General features: G+C 40.7%; 1 protein-coding gene across 1 annotated transcript in view; it reads right to left on the minus strand.

Moving 5' to 3' along the window:
* Positions 1–1,297: 1,297 nt before the first annotated feature.
* col22a1 (collagen, type XXII, alpha 1) overlaps positions 1,298–18,640 on the minus strand; it is a 48,847-nt gene continuing 31,504 nt past the window's right edge. Inside the window, exons 37-64 of the mRNA XM_029442461.1 lie at positions 17,763–17,816; positions 17,159–17,263; positions 16,287–16,331; positions 15,644–15,721; positions 15,157–15,192; positions 15,022–15,075; positions 14,843–14,887; positions 14,594–14,629; positions 14,382–14,495; positions 13,426–13,479; positions 13,088–13,141; positions 12,953–13,006; positions 12,766–12,819; positions 12,548–12,601; positions 12,361–12,414; positions 12,183–12,236; positions 12,054–12,098; positions 10,658–10,711; positions 9,602–9,655; positions 9,375–9,428; positions 6,640–6,711; positions 6,511–6,546; positions 6,380–6,424; positions 5,362–5,541; positions 5,186–5,252; positions 4,910–5,092; positions 4,180–4,257; positions 1,298–3,945 (exon numbers count right to left, since the gene is read on the minus strand). Coding sequence (XP_029298321.1) covers positions 3,752–3,945; positions 4,180–4,257; positions 4,910–5,092; positions 5,186–5,252; positions 5,362–5,541; positions 6,380–6,424; positions 6,511–6,546; positions 6,640–6,711; positions 9,375–9,428; positions 9,602–9,655; positions 10,658–10,711; positions 12,054–12,098; positions 12,183–12,236; positions 12,361–12,414; positions 12,548–12,601; positions 12,766–12,819; positions 12,953–13,006; positions 13,088–13,141; positions 13,426–13,479; positions 14,382–14,495; positions 14,594–14,629; positions 14,843–14,887; positions 15,022–15,075; positions 15,157–15,192; positions 15,644–15,721; positions 16,287–16,331; positions 17,159–17,263; positions 17,763–17,816 — 2,007 coding nt within the window. The 3' untranslated portion in view covers positions 1,298–3,751. The remainder of the gene's footprint in view (positions 3,946–4,179; positions 4,258–4,909; positions 5,093–5,185; positions 5,253–5,361; positions 5,542–6,379; positions 6,425–6,510; positions 6,547–6,639; positions 6,712–9,374; positions 9,429–9,601; positions 9,656–10,657; positions 10,712–12,053; positions 12,099–12,182; positions 12,237–12,360; positions 12,415–12,547; positions 12,602–12,765; positions 12,820–12,952; positions 13,007–13,087; positions 13,142–13,425; positions 13,480–14,381; positions 14,496–14,593; positions 14,630–14,842; positions 14,888–15,021; positions 15,076–15,156; positions 15,193–15,643; positions 15,722–16,286; positions 16,332–17,158; positions 17,264–17,762; positions 17,817–18,640) is intronic.

The following is an 18,640-nucleotide window of genomic DNA, read 5'->3' on the forward strand; positions in this document are numbered from 1 at the left end:
GATGTAATAAAGTAATGTGTTTTGGAAGAGTTGCACATTACTGCATTAAGTTTCCCATTTAATGGAGCATCGAATCTATTTCAGAGCAGCTGCATCTATAAGTATTAACAATTAATCACATGAATACACAGCACGATACATTAAGGTGTCTCACCTAACTGCTCTCATTTTTGGGCTATTTTGCTTCCATAACACGTCTTCTTTCAGACTAGTGGTAAGAAAAGCTGCAAAATACACATTTAGGAGTTTATTTTACTAACTTTGTCTATTTGTGTCTGTAGATTTCTACTAAATTCACCAAAAGTTAGCATTAGATAATGCATCCATAGTGCATTTAAACATAAAATATATATTCATCTGCATGTAGTGTCTTGCAACATGTATGGACTCTGAGCCAGACATACATCAAACTTTCCAGTTTCATTCCTCTCTATATTCTGAAGGCTTGTTCATAAATCATTTACAGCCTGATTTATATTAACATTTTATTCTTCAAATAAGGAGAAATTTCCTTTTTTTTTTTACGTCTGTTGACAGTATTTTCTGATTTATGAAGTGATACAAAGAGATATCCAAATCTGAAAACCTTTGACTCTAATGTCAACAAAATGAAACAAGAATTTTGTACCTGCTTTATCCAATATTCAGATTTCTGTTCTAGAAATGTAGCAAACAAAGTACATATTTAATAATATAATGTCTAATTTGCATATCTAAACATGCATTTTCAGAAAACTTGTAATACAAAAACATACTGTCTTAATGTAAGTAATAAATTGATGAAGTGTCATGGTGATACACTTTAGTTTAAATGTTTACCCTATTCACCTGCAGTGTCTCCACAAAGTGGTTGATGGATAACAATCCACGGCGCCTCGACGGCAAAATGGTTCTGTATTTTTAAAAAGAACATATCTCTTGTTTGTTATGGATATAATCTGGATTCAGGAGGACATTTCACTGTTGCCTGGTTACAAAGGGCAGTCAACATCATCCCTACCTCTGTCTGCACAGCACAAATACATTCACACACAGTCTGCCCTTTGCCAAGCTGCTGGGACGAGTTCGCATCCCGAGGACGTCGCTTTGATTTAAGAGGTTGTCTCATGGCTTGGAGCCAGTGGATTTAAAGTTATGTGCATAAATTACAGGGTGTACAAGGTTTGTACAATTTCATTTAGGGACAGACAGCTGGTTTACATATTCATCTTACAACATGATGGATTTTAAATATAATGACAGGAGAAATAACGTGACGCAAGCATTCAAAAAACAAAGCGAAGGGTGTATTATAAAATGAATCCTTTCCAGTCTTTATTATACAGTACAGTACATGTGTCATACTTACAATATGCCACTCATTTAACATATCTTAGCACCAAATGTTGGAAAACGGGTTAATACATTTTAGCTAGTGTGTTAAAACAATTTTGTATTGGTTCAAATCATGAATAATTTAGCAGTATAACTTAAAAAAAAAAGTTTAATTAGCAAAGAAATGCTAATTTGAATAATGAAAGATGTTTGGTTTATATGCATTACAAAATGTTAAGCAACCTACCATCCTACCCTATAACGCAGTCACTGTAACAAGCATTTACAAAACCAAGAAAGGGCAATACTGATACGGTTTGATTGTTCGATAATAAACCATCGACAAAGAAGCTAATAGATTATTTGATATTATGGTATCTCTCCGATCATACACGTGGGACCAAATTTGATTCTGAAGTTGATTTAAATTTGAACTGCTCTCTACCACTTGACTGAAAGGAGATATAATTAGCTGTAGCTACAAACATTTACCAATGTGCGGACATTTCTCAGAGGCAAAGCTGCTCTGAAGGCAATAAAATGTCCAAAACGTCTTAATGATAAATGTTAAATTTGCCCTTAAAATTTTGCAATTATTGCTTTTTGCAACTTTTCATTTGTAAGATGAAGAATGTGCTATTTTTTCTTTGCCTCGCGTTAATTTGACAAATTAAATGACGATGAATCAAACTCAAAACTACATTCTGCTTTACCGACATCTTCAAAACTAAGTTGTGACAGAGACATTTAAAAGCTTTTATGAATGACCTTCCGTTTGGTAACCCGAGCAGGAGACAATAAGGATGAAAGATGAACTTTGACCCGCAGGTCTTACCTCTTATCGATCTGTTTCTTCATGTTTTAGAGAGGAAGGTAAATGTGGAACCTTTTTGTCCAGGCTATTTAACAAGTTCCAGATGACCAGAACATCTGAGGTTGGGGAAAAGTGTAATTGGTCCTCGAGGGACGTAAGTCCAAATATCTTTCAAGTGGTTACCACAACGGTCTGGTCATCAGGATGCAGAAAAGCAACTCTCCAATTTTAGGTTCCAGGGGACAAAAAAAAAGAAAAGAAAAAAGCAAAGTCTATACAGAGCCGGCCTGAGCTGCCCGGGCGCCACCACAGTGCAGGCACTTAATAAGCCTCAGCGGACCGAAAGGAAGTGACACATTTAGAGAAAGCGATGCGAAACAAGCAGCTTTTCAGGAAAGGTGAACAAAGGCTGCAATTATACCACCTCCTCAAAGCTGTTTACTGCTCGAAGCTACGCATACCCCCGAAAAGAGAAAGACCAGAGCCACTTCATTAAACATAAAAGTACAAATCAAACATTTCTTCCTGTCTCCACTGTCTCAGGTTTAATAAGCATCCTATAGGTGACCTGAATGATGCGTACATGTCATCGTATTACTATTTTTGGACACATTTACAAGCCAATTCAAAATACTTTCATTTCAAAATTAGAATATCCACATATAAAATGATCCCTAGTCACACTAAACGATTGATAGTGTGGGTTGTGTGTTGCATTTTCTTAAGGCAAATAAACTGCAAATCTCTCCAAAAGCTTGAAACGACGTTGCCAAGGCTCTAATTTATGAGTTGTGATAGAGTTCATTTCTGCTGCCTCCTCTCTTTTCCCAGAATAAAATCTCAATTTGTTTCCAATTTCAATCCAATTCTTGGGATTCTTTTCTAAAAGTAATTTTATTTTTCTGCAATGTTTTGGGACACCAATGCAAAACGAGGAAGAAAACTGCCGGCTGCTTGGAGGCAGGAAGTGCACAAAAGTGGTAATTCATCACTCTCCACACTAACTCATTAACACTCCTCCTGCACAAAATCACTATTTTATTTGGGATTGTGCCTCACACTGTCTGTCCTCCGCCTTCGCCATCAGTGACAATAAAACAGATAATTCCCCTGACTGAGTAATTACCAATAGACTCACAGAGGAGCCCCTGCAAGAGATCAATGTAGTGAGCAGTGACTGACATCTATTGCTTAATGTGGGACAGTGTGGGCTGTGAATGGGAATCGATGCAAAATGGTGGGATGCAGGAAAAAGGTTCCTGTAAGAAAATGCCTTGCAGAACTTTTGAGATGATTACTTTTAAAATGCTACAATATCAGACAAACCTTTCTTCAGGATGGGGGGGTTGCATCATCTGTTGTTATCTCCTTATATATTTTACAGGAAGCATTTGAGTGAGGAAAAAACACTTTAGCTGCCCTCTTTACCCAATATTAAATCTGAAGAATCTCCATCCATCCCAAGCGTCTTACCAAAAAACTAACAAAACAAAGAATCTGACCGGCAGCACATATTGCTTCAGCCCTCCATACTGAGGTTATCCTGAAAAAGAAAAAGGTTCTTGATTCAGACCAAGTTCATAAATACAGCCGGACTTCTAGCTCTTTGTGTCTCTTCTGTTCTTAGGTCCCCTTGACATTTTTGGTGTGGGGTCTGTGTGCCAGGCTGGCGTAGTAGGCACACTGGGTGGGGTCACATTGGCCAGTGGGACCGGGAGGTCCAGCCTGACCGTGGGGGCCGGGATTTCCTGCCTCTCCCTGGGCTCCGGCTTGTCCCGGGCCTCCGTCTTTACCATAACCAGGCAGACCAGCTGGACCTTTAGTAAGAAGAGGAACAATTAGGGGAGTGATGCTTACAGCCCACCGGCCAGATAGGGAGCTGGGTGACCATTTTCTAATTCACAATTAGTAAAGTAATTGATTCAAAATAGGATGTAAATGAGGTGCGAGACAGCATAAAAAAAACATCAACATAGACCAATAGAGCTCCAAATTGGGTGAAACCAACCTAATAATAATAATAAATGGGAAAGTAAGAGACTGGTTGTTACCTATTGCGCCAGAAGGTCCTTGTTCTCCTCTTTCACCGACACCATGCTCGCCCTTTTCTCCTCTTCCTCCTTTCTCGCCTGGACGTTTGGAAAACAAAAGACTCACTGTGATTTCTGAACATTAAAAGCTGTTATATTTATCAATCAACTGTGAGCATTACTGTGTGTAGAAACGTATGACACATGGATGGACTGTTTGGAATATCAGGCATGTCCCTGGGTGAAAAAGTCAACTTAAAGGGGAACTCCATGTCAGGAAATCACTGTGCAACACCAAGATATAGTCTGCACCCCCCTGAACCATAACCTGTTGGTTACTTTTTACACTGAACTTTAGAACATTACTGGACATTACTGTCTCCTGGGAGCCAGTTAGCCAGTCAGTTTATAGTTATATTTAGTGCTGGCAACACAAACAATGCCAATTGAAAGTCAAGTTTGTCGCAATGGACACAGAAATAGGTTTTAATCAAAGGGCGGAGGTTGGGGTGGATGTAGAGGTCATTCACGAGACTTTAATCCAGGAGACTGCAGTCGGTGTCAACGTGGTCATATTTTAAACTATGTAAGTAAAGTTACATGACAAACGCACCTGTTTTATCCCAAACCAAGATCTTTTCTTTCCTAAACCAAAGTTGCTGCCCAAACCTGAATCCTGTCTAACACTATATGTGCCACCACCACCTAATGCGATGGTCATTTCACGTCTTTCTGTGAGTCTTTATCCTACCTTTAGGGCCCATGGGTCCCCTGGGTCCTTCTCCTCCATTCTGTCCAGGCATACCGGGCTCTCCAGGGGGGCCCGATCGTCCAGAGCTTCCATCTTTACCCGGAGAGCCTGCAGGTCCTGGGCGGCCCGCTGTACTCTTCACATGTGCTGGCTGGATCTGGGCCATGAGGTAAGCCATTTTGGCTGCACACAAAAGCAAAGTTAGTTAAACGTTGTCCATGTATCTGTGTTCAGCTTCTCTCAGAAGATGAGAAGTAAGAGAAGTCGCCTCCTCACCGTCTAGTTGTTTTGACAGCTCCTCTTGGATGAGCCGTCTCATCTGCTCCAGTGATACCGACTCTCCCTGTGGCATCAAAGATGTTTATCTTTAACTCCATTATTAATTAATAATCTTAATGTTCTGCACGTATTACTGTGGCATCAACAATAAAGCTCTCAGGACTATGACTCACCCTTTGGCCTGGGATACCGGGGTTTCCTGAAGGTCCTTGTGACCCAGTAGATCCCATTTCTCCAGGCGGTCCTGACATGCCCATCATCCCTGTGTGGCCCTTTCTGCCGGAGGGTCCAGGGTTTCCGGGCATACCTGAATCTCCTGTTTGTCCTTTATCTCCCTTCGTACCTGAGTCTCCCTGGGTTAGATGACAACAATTAAACATTTTCAGGCTTGAAGAATCGTTAAAATAACTGAATGTGTCCCGGAAATAGTTGGAAATCATCTACCTTTCTGAAAAAGCATATTTTAAGATGAGATCTAAAAGCAGCAATTGTATTTATTTGCACCCAACCATCACAATAAATAAATAAATAAAAGTCAGTCTAAAGTGGCGATACATAATAGTGGAAATAGAACAGGTGTTTCAGCATATATATATATATATATATATATATATATATATATATATATATATATATATACGATGTAATGAGATGAAAGTTGAGAAAACTATTGATAAAGTTGAGAAAACTATTGATAAAAATCTAGAAAAGTTATTTTTGTTATTTTGTACAGACATGGATAGAAAAATAAAATGATAATAATTTAAAAAAACACTGATCTTTGTATGTTGCACTAATTGGTTTGGCTTATGTGTAGCTAATAGTTGTAATAATTGTTTCTGTATGTTGTTTCTTTTGTTTGGCTTATTTGAAGCTTTTGTTCTACAATTAAAGGATTGTACTTATTTGAAGATAATGTACCTGCAAGATTCTTGCTGTTCGGAGTTGTATCCTCACGATTGTTTGCACTTATTGTCTGCTAAATGAACTGTACTGAACTGAACATGGATGGAAATTATAAAGGCACTTTTTTTTGGATTTGGATTTGAATGATTGTGTGTGTGTGATGTCTGTTGCTTGAGTTATGACTCATTTGTATCCCTCAGTTCACAGGTTTTCATCTATTATGAGCAAATTATCTTTTTCTATCTGAATAATCTATTTATATCTATTTCCTTCTCTAGAACTCACCTTTTCTCCTTTAAGACCTCGATCACCGACTCTGCCAGGCATCCCCTAAAAACACCAAAAACAGCGAATGTGAGCAAGAAACAAATATATAAAATATGATCTTAGTCATCAAAGTTTTATGAAGTGCTTACCTGTTTTCCCTCTGGACCAATTGGACCATTTGGACCCTGGAAATGAATATAAAAGTTAACATTACCCACAGCTGGTCATATTTGTGAGCTGCGATGTTAGAATCAAAATGTGTAAAATCTCCCGCTCACCGTTGGGCCTTTCGGCCCGCTGAAGCCTGGTAATCCTGGGTTGCCGGGCTCCCCCTTGTCTCCCCTCACACCCTATATGACAGCAGAGATATGGTGTCTCACATGGCACACACGTGGCATACTGTACTTGTATTCTAAAAGCCTTGCTCATTACTGAGGATCCAGCAAGATTAACATTTAGCTGCATCAACAAGCGACAGTGCCCTGGATAAAAGAAATCTCATAAACCAATCTTGTGGTGGGACATGCCAGCTTGAGGAGATTAAAATTCATATTTACTGGGGACATGTGGGCCTGAAGACAAGCTGGATATGGTAACCCCGGCGTAAAGGAATGTATTAATGTGTGCAGATTATAGTCCACTGTGCAGCAGGTGAAGTCTTTGTGAATGAACGGTATAATACTGTTTGCATTTTCAAGAAAAATTAAATTAAATTAAATAATGTTTGCACAAATGGACCATTTGGCTACAATGTTTTTATCAAACATCCACGGTCAGAGAACGCTTATATGTGAAAATTAAAATGATTGTTTTTTCATTTTTACTCAAATATCACATATGAGGAAAAGTCAATGCTACGTTTTGAAGTTTACATTATCGTTTTAATAAAGTCCTCTATGTGCTTCCACACTGATCTTTATATTCTTGAATAGATGCACATCTCCTCTGCTTCTCCCTGCACCCTCCTCTCTCTTTGTGGTACATTTGGAAATACCTCCCCCCCCCCTCCTCTGAAATCCCTCTCTATCTCCTCTCTCAACCTTTCTCATTCTGGCTGTTGCTCGCCTCCTCCGGGCTATTTCTGATGATCTGCTCCCTCTGCTGACTGATATCATCCACTCCTCTCTGATAGCTGGCTGCATATCAGTTAGTTAACAGTTACTCTTCCTCCCCAGGAACACTGCGCCTCTATTTCTGTCCAAAACACATTTTTACTGCAAATAATGGCGACATTTAAACTTCTCCTCACTCACAGGACTCACTATCTCTATCTACTGCATTTTATTTCCGTGACATATTATATCTGTCGTGATGACCTCTGCCTTCCTCTCCCTCCTCTTCGTCCCCAGGCCGCGGTGCCAGTGTCTCCCTATAAACTCTGTAATCACCGAACCCTCGCTGACTTTAATTGACCTCACCTGCGTGCTCAGCGGAAATGTGAGAGTACATAAAGGCTCCAAAAGCTTTATGAGGACCGGCACTGCTCGTGTAAGTACAAGGCTCATATTTCACAAGTTAAAAGATTAAAGATGATGAGGGTCAGGAATAAAGATGTGCACACGTCCTAACCACTTGTGGCACTTGCTGCTTTCAAGGCAGAATAGACCTGAACCTTCACAGACGCGACAGAACCACACAGTACGTGCAGTCTGTGAATCTGAGCAGGAGACATTGAGATTAGATTCATCCTGATTATGTCTTTCCCAGGTTCACTCGTTGCCTCCATTGGTTTCCTTCCTCTAGACTTCCTGACACAGTGTCTCGTTTGGATGTTTTGGTTGTATGAGGTACTTAACCATAGTAGTGTATAACCTGGACAGGAGTATTGAGCTAAGCAATGTACTGCTGTGGACGTAGTGAAGCAGCAAAAAGTAATTTGGCCACCTAAAGAAAATGGATATTAGTGTAAATCTCCACTTTATTTATAATATTTTACCTCTTTACCTTGCTGCCAGACAGCCCTTTCAGACAAGGAGCTAAAGCTGTTATATATGCTCTCTTTAAAGACGCCAGACTCCATTGACAAAAGCAATAATTTTACCTTTCAGAACACGGGAGTTGTTTTCACCAAAGTCGCACCATAACAACAAACTTTATTGTTATTTGGAAATATTTACGATTGGATTTAATGCATTTTTCCATCACTTCCATTATAATTGAGTAACTGTTGATGCCAGGTGTAAAGGCGACACACTCAGCTCCACATGCACGTCTTTGCATGAAAGGCTGGCACCTATAAATGAAGGACGACCAAGGCTGGGCGTTTCCCCTGAGACATGCTGCCATCCTGACCCCCACACGACCTTAATGCATTCTGCATCATCAGATGCTTCAGACTCGCTGTCACAAGGGACTGCGTAGGTATTTGTCTATAGATGCACGTCTGAAATTCAAACCTGTGGAGGGAATTATCGGCCTTGTGCCTCCAGCAGATGCTCTAGGCGGGAGTGATGTTCCCATCGAGGCCAGGACAACATTTACTGCAATCTTCCATCATAATATGACAGCTCATCTCCTCTAGAAATACTTCACACCCTCCTCTCAACTTCAGTTGCATCCCACACACAATGTTTGATCTATTAGCTCTGAAAATGCCCAATTATTTCTCATTTTTCTTATTTATTCTATTAAATGTACGGAAGTTATGTTACATTACTGTCATACATTTCTATTGGCTAGGAATGAACGCTAATCGGAGTTAATCTACCGCTTTTAGTCCTATTTAGAACAGGGGGCAGTGGTGCACTTCAGCCTCTTGTGGCCAAAATGAGCATTACAACAACTACAATGTTTTCCAGAAAACTAATTTATAGAATGGATCCCTAGGATTATTTTTCCTTCTTCATTTGCCTCTCAGGGCTTCTGTATATGTGTGTTGACTTTGTTAAACACATGTTATAGTTGACAGTTTGCATTGAGGTGTTGCAGGGACGTGTTTAGTTGTTTCTGTTGTCAGTCAGCTCAGAGCTTGTTGCATATTTAAAGATTATGTACAGTAGGAATATTAACTCACTGGAGTTCCAGGAAGACCTGATTTTCCAGATGGACCCGGTTCACCTGGCTTGCCCTGCGATTCAAAAGGAAAGAAAAAGACAGGATGAGGAAATTGATGGGGAAGGACAGCGAGAGAAACGATTTGAGTGCCACTTTATGTCCGTATCTATCCGTCTGCCTGACACTGTGCTGCGTCTGTCTTCTGTTTTCATCAGACAGCCCTGCAAGAGATTGAAAATGACTCACCGACTCCCCTCTTGGTCCGCTAAGTCCTTCTCGGCCTGGAGGTCCCATAGAGCCCTGCCAAAACAAAAAGAAAGTGACCGTTTTATTATGTACCTGTTATTGACCTTTTCCTTGCTCATCATAGCTCATCTTTAGAGCATGAGGAGGAAAAACTGCAAACGTGTTAAACCTGAACTCCTTCTTTCCTTTTGTGAAAGGAAGTGGGAGAAACATTCACATGCTGTGAGAACATTCTGTCTCCGAGCCCCACAGCCAGAGGATGAGTTAAAAAGGTATTTTCGGTGAAGTGTTACATCCTGCTACTCGACAAATGTGGGGATAAAAGTGCTGCAGTCCTTTAAATGTGTACGTGAGAGGTGTCATTTGGTGAAGACAAATGGTGTAAAACTCCCACACGATGTCAAAAGATGTATAGCTGCTCCGCTTTAAAGTGTTGCACTGCTGCTAATGGAGCTCCAGTATTAGATAGATGGGATTTCATATTCTGGGGTCTGCTGCAAATGTTGCATTCTGTCCAAAACCTTTTTTAATCTCAGGAGTTTTATCTGCATTCCCTCAATCAATGGAGGATTTGGTTCCAGGCAGCGATAGTGATTATTCACAGACTGTGGGACTAAGCCAGGAAGAGATGCTGCAGAGGAAAGAATGGTGGACAGGATTTAAATGGGGAAGACAAATGTTTGCTGTGGGGGCAACTATATTAATGTTATATGGTAAATGGATAAAGGAAAGCTACTGTAAGAGAGTAGCTTTATTGTGTGTGTGTGTGTGTGTGTGTGAGTGTGTGTGTGTGTGTGTGTGTGTGTGTGTGTGTGTGTGTGTGTGTGTGTGTGTGTGTGTGTGTGTGTGTCTGTGTGTGTGTGTGTGTGTGTCTCAGAAAGTGTCAGATGTCTAAGAAGGAAACTAAAAATGATTTCAGTTGAGTCATAATACATATAATTGCTTCCGTTTTTATTCCCTTATGAATAAATAAATAAATCACATGAACCACTTTCAATGTTTATATATTATTAAGTTATAAAGTTAAACTTTCTACAAATATAAAGTTGAACTTACTTCCTTCCCAGGTTTACCATCACGTCCAGCAGATCCAGACTTTCCATCTTCTCCCTATTTGGCACAGAAGACAAAATAAAGACAGAATAAGAGAAACTTTAAGTTCTTATTTAAGGTGACGTTTACCTTAACATGTGTTTATGCTTTATATCATCTTGTGTTTTATTGTACTGCCTTGTTCTTCAAAAGAGTTTCTGATGAAGACATATTCATCGGTGGAGCGTGCATTGTTTTGTGACATGATATATTTTATTTATGTGATATTTGATTCCATATATTTAAATGTTGCAATATTTCTTATATTTACATGTGTGATTTTCTTTGTCAAGAAGTGCTTCTAGAATAGAATATCTTTATTGTTGGTGTACAAGTACAACGAGATTAGGATATTGTTATTATTGTATCGATGCCAAAATACAAATTAGTTAAAATAGGAATAAATTGGTAAATAAAGTTATAAAATTAGATAATAAAGACAAGTAATTGTTGTGCATAAAAAGAGATAAAAGCAGACTTGAGATCCACAGAGTCAGATCTTTATGACACTTATACGTTAACTTTTAATAACAGGTTAATATAGGTTGATATTTAGTGACAATGATTACGAGTCACTTTCAGTGTGTATGGAAACACTTCACGGCTCCTGTAATAAGTTGTCTGCTGTGTGTGTGGCAGCAGAGCGGGCTGCAGGGCTGAGCGGCCGCCCGCCTCGCTGTGGCTCAGTCAGAGCTTTCTGTAATGAGCCGTCTGTAATGAGCCGTGCTATTGGTCACGGCGCTGTGGCAGGAACCTGTCCTGCGGGTGTGTGCCGTGTTAGAGACAAAGCAGCAGGTGCAGCGGTTCTCTTCGAGAAGGTGTTTGTAGAAGAAAGTGTCAGAGAGATCTTGACATCACAGTGTTGGACACTGCGGCAGTCTGTGTCTCCTGACGTGCAGTGAATGGTTCCAGTTATGGCTGTCGAGCAGACGAGGTTATCTCTCCAAATGTTCTTCACCACTTTTATACCTTTGAGGTCTTTAACTGCAGTAAAGTGTGAAGATGAGACACTTTCTTTCAGTTGTATTATTGTCATTTGATGAAGGTAATTGGCGTCGTTCCAATTGTGTGGAAAATGATTTGATAAGATTTATATGTTATGTCAAACTCATGACTGCATTAGACCTGAAGAGACACTAGTGCTATGTTAACAGCTGTTCCATCATGCAGCGCTCATCAAATTGCACATCTCATCAACAGAGTAAAAACACTGCCACCATTGAAAAATGTGTAAAAGGTGAAATGATAAAATTGAACACTGTTGTCACAAAAAGTAGAAGTTTTCACTGCTTTGTACAGAAGCACTGAGAAAGTTTTGACTTTTTCCCAATACATGAAAAACACAACGTAACACACTCACCTTTGGTCCTGGAGCTCCAGATTCTCCTCTGTGGCCCTTGAAGCCCTGTATAGGAAGATAAGTGAATCAGTCACAGTAAAGTGCACTGCCAGCTTCCTTGATCGGATCCGTTTACTGGTGGTTACTTACCGGGAGTCCCCTGAGCCCCTGGTTTCCTGTTGGTCCAGGTTCACCTTGCTTGCCCTGAAAATAAATCAGAAATAAGTGCATCGTCTTGTCACCTCAAACTATCACATTTGTCTAAAAACAGACAATGTGTGCAAGGTAAATACTCTTTGGATGTCTGACGAGGTAAACATCTACTCACAGGTTCTCCTGTTTCACCTGCTCTGCCATCTTTTCCCATGTTTCCAGACGGACCCTGCGGATCAATAAAAGTGATCATTTAGCAACTGCAAAGGTCTACAATTACGTTTACAACTCAGCCTGTTTACACAACACTGCTGGAACAGTGGGTATGTTCATTATGCTGTACATCAAATCAGTTTTCTTACGATTAAGCCGGGAAGACCCGACGGTCCCTGGATTCCTTTGAGACCCTCTTTGCCCTGGTGAAAAACAAACAAATACAAACGGGTCAAAAGAAGTGATTAATGGCCACTATTACCACACAGGCTGGCTGACCTACATGCTAGAGGGAAGAGGTTTGTACAATAATGACACATGGGTAATAAGTTTTCTGAGGGGAAAAGTACATGGAGTGCAGCCCGACCTTTTCTCCAGGGGGCCCCGGGGGGCCGACGGGGCCTGGCTGTCCATCGTTACCCTGAAGAGGAAAGAGACCATGTCAGTGGAGGTTAACAGAAATAGAATGACTGACTGTGAGGCAGAATTGCCCTGTTTACAAAAAGCTAAAGTATTAAGACCATTTCAAGTGCACATAGTGAATAATAACTTACAGGTGTTCCCATTAGGCCAGCAGTACCTGGATGGCCAGGTGGTCCTGGGTGACCCTGTTAATGCACAAGAAAGTGATTAAAATCATGTGGTTCATGAAGCATCAGAAACTCGTGAGTCATAAACGACAAATATACCTTGTCTCCTTTGTCTCCAGGGCCTCCAGGGGGTCCTCGATCCCCTTTTATACCCTGTTGTGAAAAGGTAAGAAAGACCAAATGTCATATTTCGAGAGGAAAGCATCCATCCCTAAACTATTGGTCAAAAGAGAAAGAAAACCTCAAAATGTTCAAAATGCTACAAGGGAGGAAGATACGAGTAACAATAGATTTGCTGTTTCTACAACATGATTCAACATTCTTGAGTGGGTGTTTTGTTTTCCCTATTACCTGAAAAAAAACAGTTGAAAAAAGCAACTAATTAACGTTTGGCCCTTTGGGGGCAATAAAGGTGCAGTTTAGTGTCGCAAACTTGCCTTTCCTCCGTCAGCTCCAGGGGGCCCTTGAGGTCCAACTGTTCCCGGCGGGCCCTGTAATGACACGGCAGAGCATCAGTCTCTGTCCAGGAAACGGGTCCTAATCACTCACTGCTGCCCCCAGAGGAGGCCCGGCTAATGGTGCAGACAGAGAGTCTATCCGTCTCACGGCTCACACCAACCGGAACTGATGATGACAAACGTGTAGCTCGGACCATATGCCTCACTTACAGGGCTAATCCGGTGGAGACACGCACTTTACTATATACAGGGGCGGATTATGAGACAATGGGCCCCTGGTCACAGACATGCAAAAGTCCCCACTACTTCTTCTACATATGAGCAAGACACACAGACTTTATAGTTGTTCAGCCTCTTTATGATGTTGTTTCGCATCTCTTTGTGGTCTTTGTGCGTCTCTTTGTAGTTTCTTTGTCTGACTATGTAATTGTTTTGGTCTTTTTGTAGTTATTTTTTATTTGTGATTGTTTTGTGTCTCTTTGTAGTTGTTTTGTGTGTCTTTGAAGTAGTTTTATGTATCTTTGTAGTTGATGTGTGTCTCTTTGTAGTTGTTTTGTGTCTCTTTGTAGTTAATTTGTGTCTCTTTGTAGTAATGTTTTCATTGTGTCATTGTGGTTGTTTTCCCCTTTTTGTAGCTGTTGTTAATCTCTTTCCAGCTGTTTTGCATCTCGTTGTTGTTGTTTTGGTCTGTTCTTAGTAATTCTGTGTCTCTTGGTAGTTCTTTCATGTTTCTTTGTGGTCATTTTGTGTCCTGTGTCCTGGTTCGTAGGTGTGTCTTTGACATTTTGTAGGTGAAGGCCAAAGGGGCCTCTGGACCTGAGACCCGTTCAGTAGTCCATCCATGACTGTATAATACTCCTTAAAGAGGAGCGGTCATAGTCTTCACAATACAGGAGAAGTGCGCTTATGGTTGAATATTAATGACTGTGTCCTACTTGGTAGCCATCTTGACCGTTTTTCCCCACAAGTCCCTGGTGTCCTTTGTCTCCTGGGACTCCTGGGAGACCGGGTTGTCCAGCTGGACCTGCAGGGCAGTCTGAGCAAACATCCTGCAAGATGTCAGAGAAATGTTTGTGATCAGCTGATTGCTCTCAGGATCCAAATATAAAAGTGTTTCTCATTGAAGACGGGTGGAAATGCTCCTTACCTTCAGATTCAGGTCGGAGATGTCTGCTGCCTTTCCCTGAGAGACAGGGAATCAAAGAGTGAAGCTGTAAGATTAATATTTACCTTAAGAAGAGAGTGTGTGCATGATGTGCTTGTGAGTGCATAATTGTTCTCTACTTTATACAGTATTCAGAGGATGTATTGACTATATAGTCAAATATAGTAATAACATGTACAGTACCAGTGCCGCAGATATTATTGCTTATTCCCTGATACTTTCTGTACTTACTGCCTCTCCTGGTGATCCCTTGTCTCCCGGCCTTCCTGGTAAACCCTGCATTTGGTGCAAAGGCAAAACAAATTATATTCTCTGTATGAACTAACCAGGCAGATCACGTCATTAGCTGTTGTTTTGGTCTAAATGGGACAATTAATTGATCTATTGTTTTATTTTTTTGTTGGACTCACATTATGTCCTGCTGGGCCCTGAGGACCGGCGACTCCTGGTAAACCCCTCAAGCCCTGCAACAATAAACAGATATTAGAGAAACACATTTTTATAGACACAAACATATTCAATATGAATCCTTCGACAATATTTACCACAGGTCCGGATTCCCCATTGTTTCCTGGAGGCCCCTACAAAACAAAAAACATTGCACATTTCCAAATGTGTAAATAAACCATTTTGAATGTTATCAGCCCATTAAATAGGTCGTTATCAGTTGTTATCACCATGCTTCAGACGCGGAAAACTGCACCTACTCACACACTCACAACAACTACAGCAGGTTGTTGAGGTTGTGATTTGAAACAAAACCACTTGGTAAGGAAAAGATAATTAGGGTTAAAATAAATATGTTTTTTACCTGTCATAATTTCTACGGTCACTAGAGGTCGCCACCTAACGTTTCTTTATCCTCCCTGCTGTGATCCAGCTCACCAATAGATGATAACAGCCTACTGAGCTAGTTATCCAGTAGGGCCATGCCTCTTCAAATCTGAGCTCCCGATGATAGCTGGCAATTTAACGGACTGATAATAACTGCGAGGTGAAATAATGAAATGAAGATAACACTGATGCTCGTACCGATTGTCCCACTTTGCCTTCTCCTGCAGAACCCCTGTCCCCCGGTGACCCTGCTTCTCCTCGTGACCCGGACTGGCCCTGGGAGAAGAAAAAACAAAACAAAGTTTACTTCACAGCATCCGCAGATAATGTCAGTTCAGCTGTTTGGCTAAGAATCTCTGAAAGAAATGTCACATTCAGCGATGCCTGCTGATCCCAGAAATGCCACCTCTGGTCTTAATCTGTGATGAAAACATTTTGTTTACAATCTGACATTTTGGAACTCAGAAGAGAAAACGGTATCGGTGATGAGGGTGAGCGATTTGACACCATAAATCCAGTAAATGCCCGCTGTCCGTCCTGTTCCCCCCCGACATCCAGTTCTTCACGGCAAAGAGCCGCTCATAATCAAAGCAGCGGTCACAGTGCAGTGGACATAGAAATTGCTTTTTCTGCTCTCAACAAAAATGAATTGTTTTTTCTTATCCATGCCAGAAAATAAAAGTTTTTCACATCAACAAAAAGAGCACCTGTGCATGATTAAATAAAACCTCTGGAAACCCACACAGTTCACACACACACACACACACACACACACACACACACACACACACACACACACACACACACACACACGTCTTGCAAACTTCTGAAATGACATTACCTTTAGCCCTGGGGGTCCTTGAATTCCCTGTGGTCCAGGCTCCCCCTGTAATATCGCAAATTGACATCAATCACATGTCTTGCCACTCAAACACTGGAACAACACCTCTTTTGGATAAATAATTCAGAGCTAAAAGTGTGTATGAGTTGTTCTTTGACGCGGCGAGGCCTGAGGGCTGCACCTGGCAGCTGTAAAAAAAACAGAACTGCTGTGAGCACAATGTGCTGCGCTCCTGTGTTGCTTTAATGCCACACTGTATGTCTTTACAATGTTCTTCCTGTTCGCTGCTGCCTCGTCAGCAGGACGGCCACATGTCGGGGGTGAAACATTATGAAGAAACATGTCGAGCTGCAGTGCAAAAATGTGCCCAATGTGCTGGTTTTCCTCCCATGCAGCTGCTCATAGTGTGTTTGTGGTTGAACATGTATTATATGCAGGGAGACGTTTACAAGCTGAACACGTGTGGAATACAAGAGACACATTAATGAGGTTTCTATTACTGCTGGAAGGGAACTGATGAACATGCATTTCTGTTTTCAAAATGTCCTGGGAGGTATAATTACACACACAGCACTACTTTACTTTTGAGACAATTTATGGAGATACAAATGTTTGTAAAGATATTAAATACATCACGAAATGTGTACAAAATAATCTGGAATATTTGCATTTAATGGAATTTTAGTGTATTTGTGAGATACAGCCACTTTATTAGCAGACTATATTTAGTCTTCGGACTCATCCTTAAATATAATGAAATACAGACCAGTAGTCCCATGAGCCCAAAGACTAAATATAAAACAATAAGGAAAACTCAATTCCAGACAACCGTTTGGACAAATTTAGAAAATTTCTCCAGATTAGTTTCTTACATTTTGCCCCTCTTTCCCCTTCCCTGGTGGTCCTGGGGGTCCAGACAAACCGGGATCTCCGGCTGGGCCTGTGGGACCTGCTTGTCCTGCTTTACCTGATTCACCCTAAAATAAATAATCACAAGAAAGAAAGAACTTCATTGTCTACAGGCTACAGCAGGTACATCAGTAGGAACCTTAGTTTCTCTTTCTATTCGCTCCTACTACGTGTAATACTTCACGTTATGATTCATCTTAACTTAAGGGAGCGAACACTAATGACACGGTGGGAACAGAATCAAATCCCGCTGTCGTAACGTGAAGGAGAAAGAGCACAAAGAGAAAGAACAAAGAGAAGCAGAGAGAAACAGTGGAAAGTGTTCTGAATTGCTGAATTGTGAAACTCGACAGCTGCGTGTCGCTGCAGGATTGAAATAAATTGAAAAACTTCTCTGAAACAATACTGCAGGACACACAAGGTCACTCGCTTGCTTCTCTGCAGATTTATTTTCGTTCTGCCTTTTCAAACCCGTTCTGAACATAGTCTGAAAACTGTAAAAATTAAATATATATATATATATATATATATATATATACACATAGCTTTTAAAGACAGATGACTGACCTTGTCTCCTCTTTGTCCAGCGGGACCGGGAGGCCCGATGATCCCCGGGATGCCCTGGAAGACACAAACAACTTGTAGATCCAAACTGAAGAGATGTGTGATGATCCTGTTCATATTATACTATATATATATATATATAAACATGAAACTTCCTCAGTTGATTACCGACATTAAGACCGCTATTTTTCGTATTAACAGTTTTCTGAACTGTTACGTTTAAATGTGCAAATGATGCATTACCTTATTAAATATGTGCTCATTTGCAAACATTTCCAGAACAGAAATCTGAAGCCATTTGGTTCAATATTCTTGTTTCATTTTGTTGACATATTAGAGTCAAAGGTTTTTCCAGAAGGGATTTTTGTTATCTGTTTGTGTCACTTCATAAATCAGAAAATACTGTCAACAGACATAATAAATCGGCTTGTTTTAGGAATGAAAAGTTCTATAACTCAGGCTGTGAGTGACATGTGGACAAAGCCCTCTGCACAAAGCTTCAGAATATAGAGAGGAATGAAAGTGGAAAGTTTGGTGTATGTAAGTGCTACTGAAGTGGAGATTTCTGCTGAAGAGTGTGAGAAAAAGCTCCTTTAAAGATATGTATTGTAACATTCATACATGTTGTACACACTACAGGTGAACAGGGTCATACATGTTGTACACACTACAGGTGAACAGAGTCATACATGTTGTACACACTACAGGTGAACAGGGTCAAACATGTTGTACACACTACAGGTGAACAGGGTCATACATGTTGTACACACTACAGGTGAACAGGGTCATACATGTTGTACACACTACAGGTGAACAGAGTCATACATGTTGTACACACTACAGGTGAACAGAGTCATACATGTTGTACACACTACAGGTGA

Source organism: Cottoperca gobio, chromosome 11 (genome assembly GCF_900634415.1).
Source record: "Cottoperca gobio chromosome 11, fCotGob3.1, whole genome shotgun sequence".
NCBI lineage: Eukaryota > Metazoa > Chordata > Actinopteri > Perciformes > Bovichtidae > Cottoperca > Cottoperca gobio.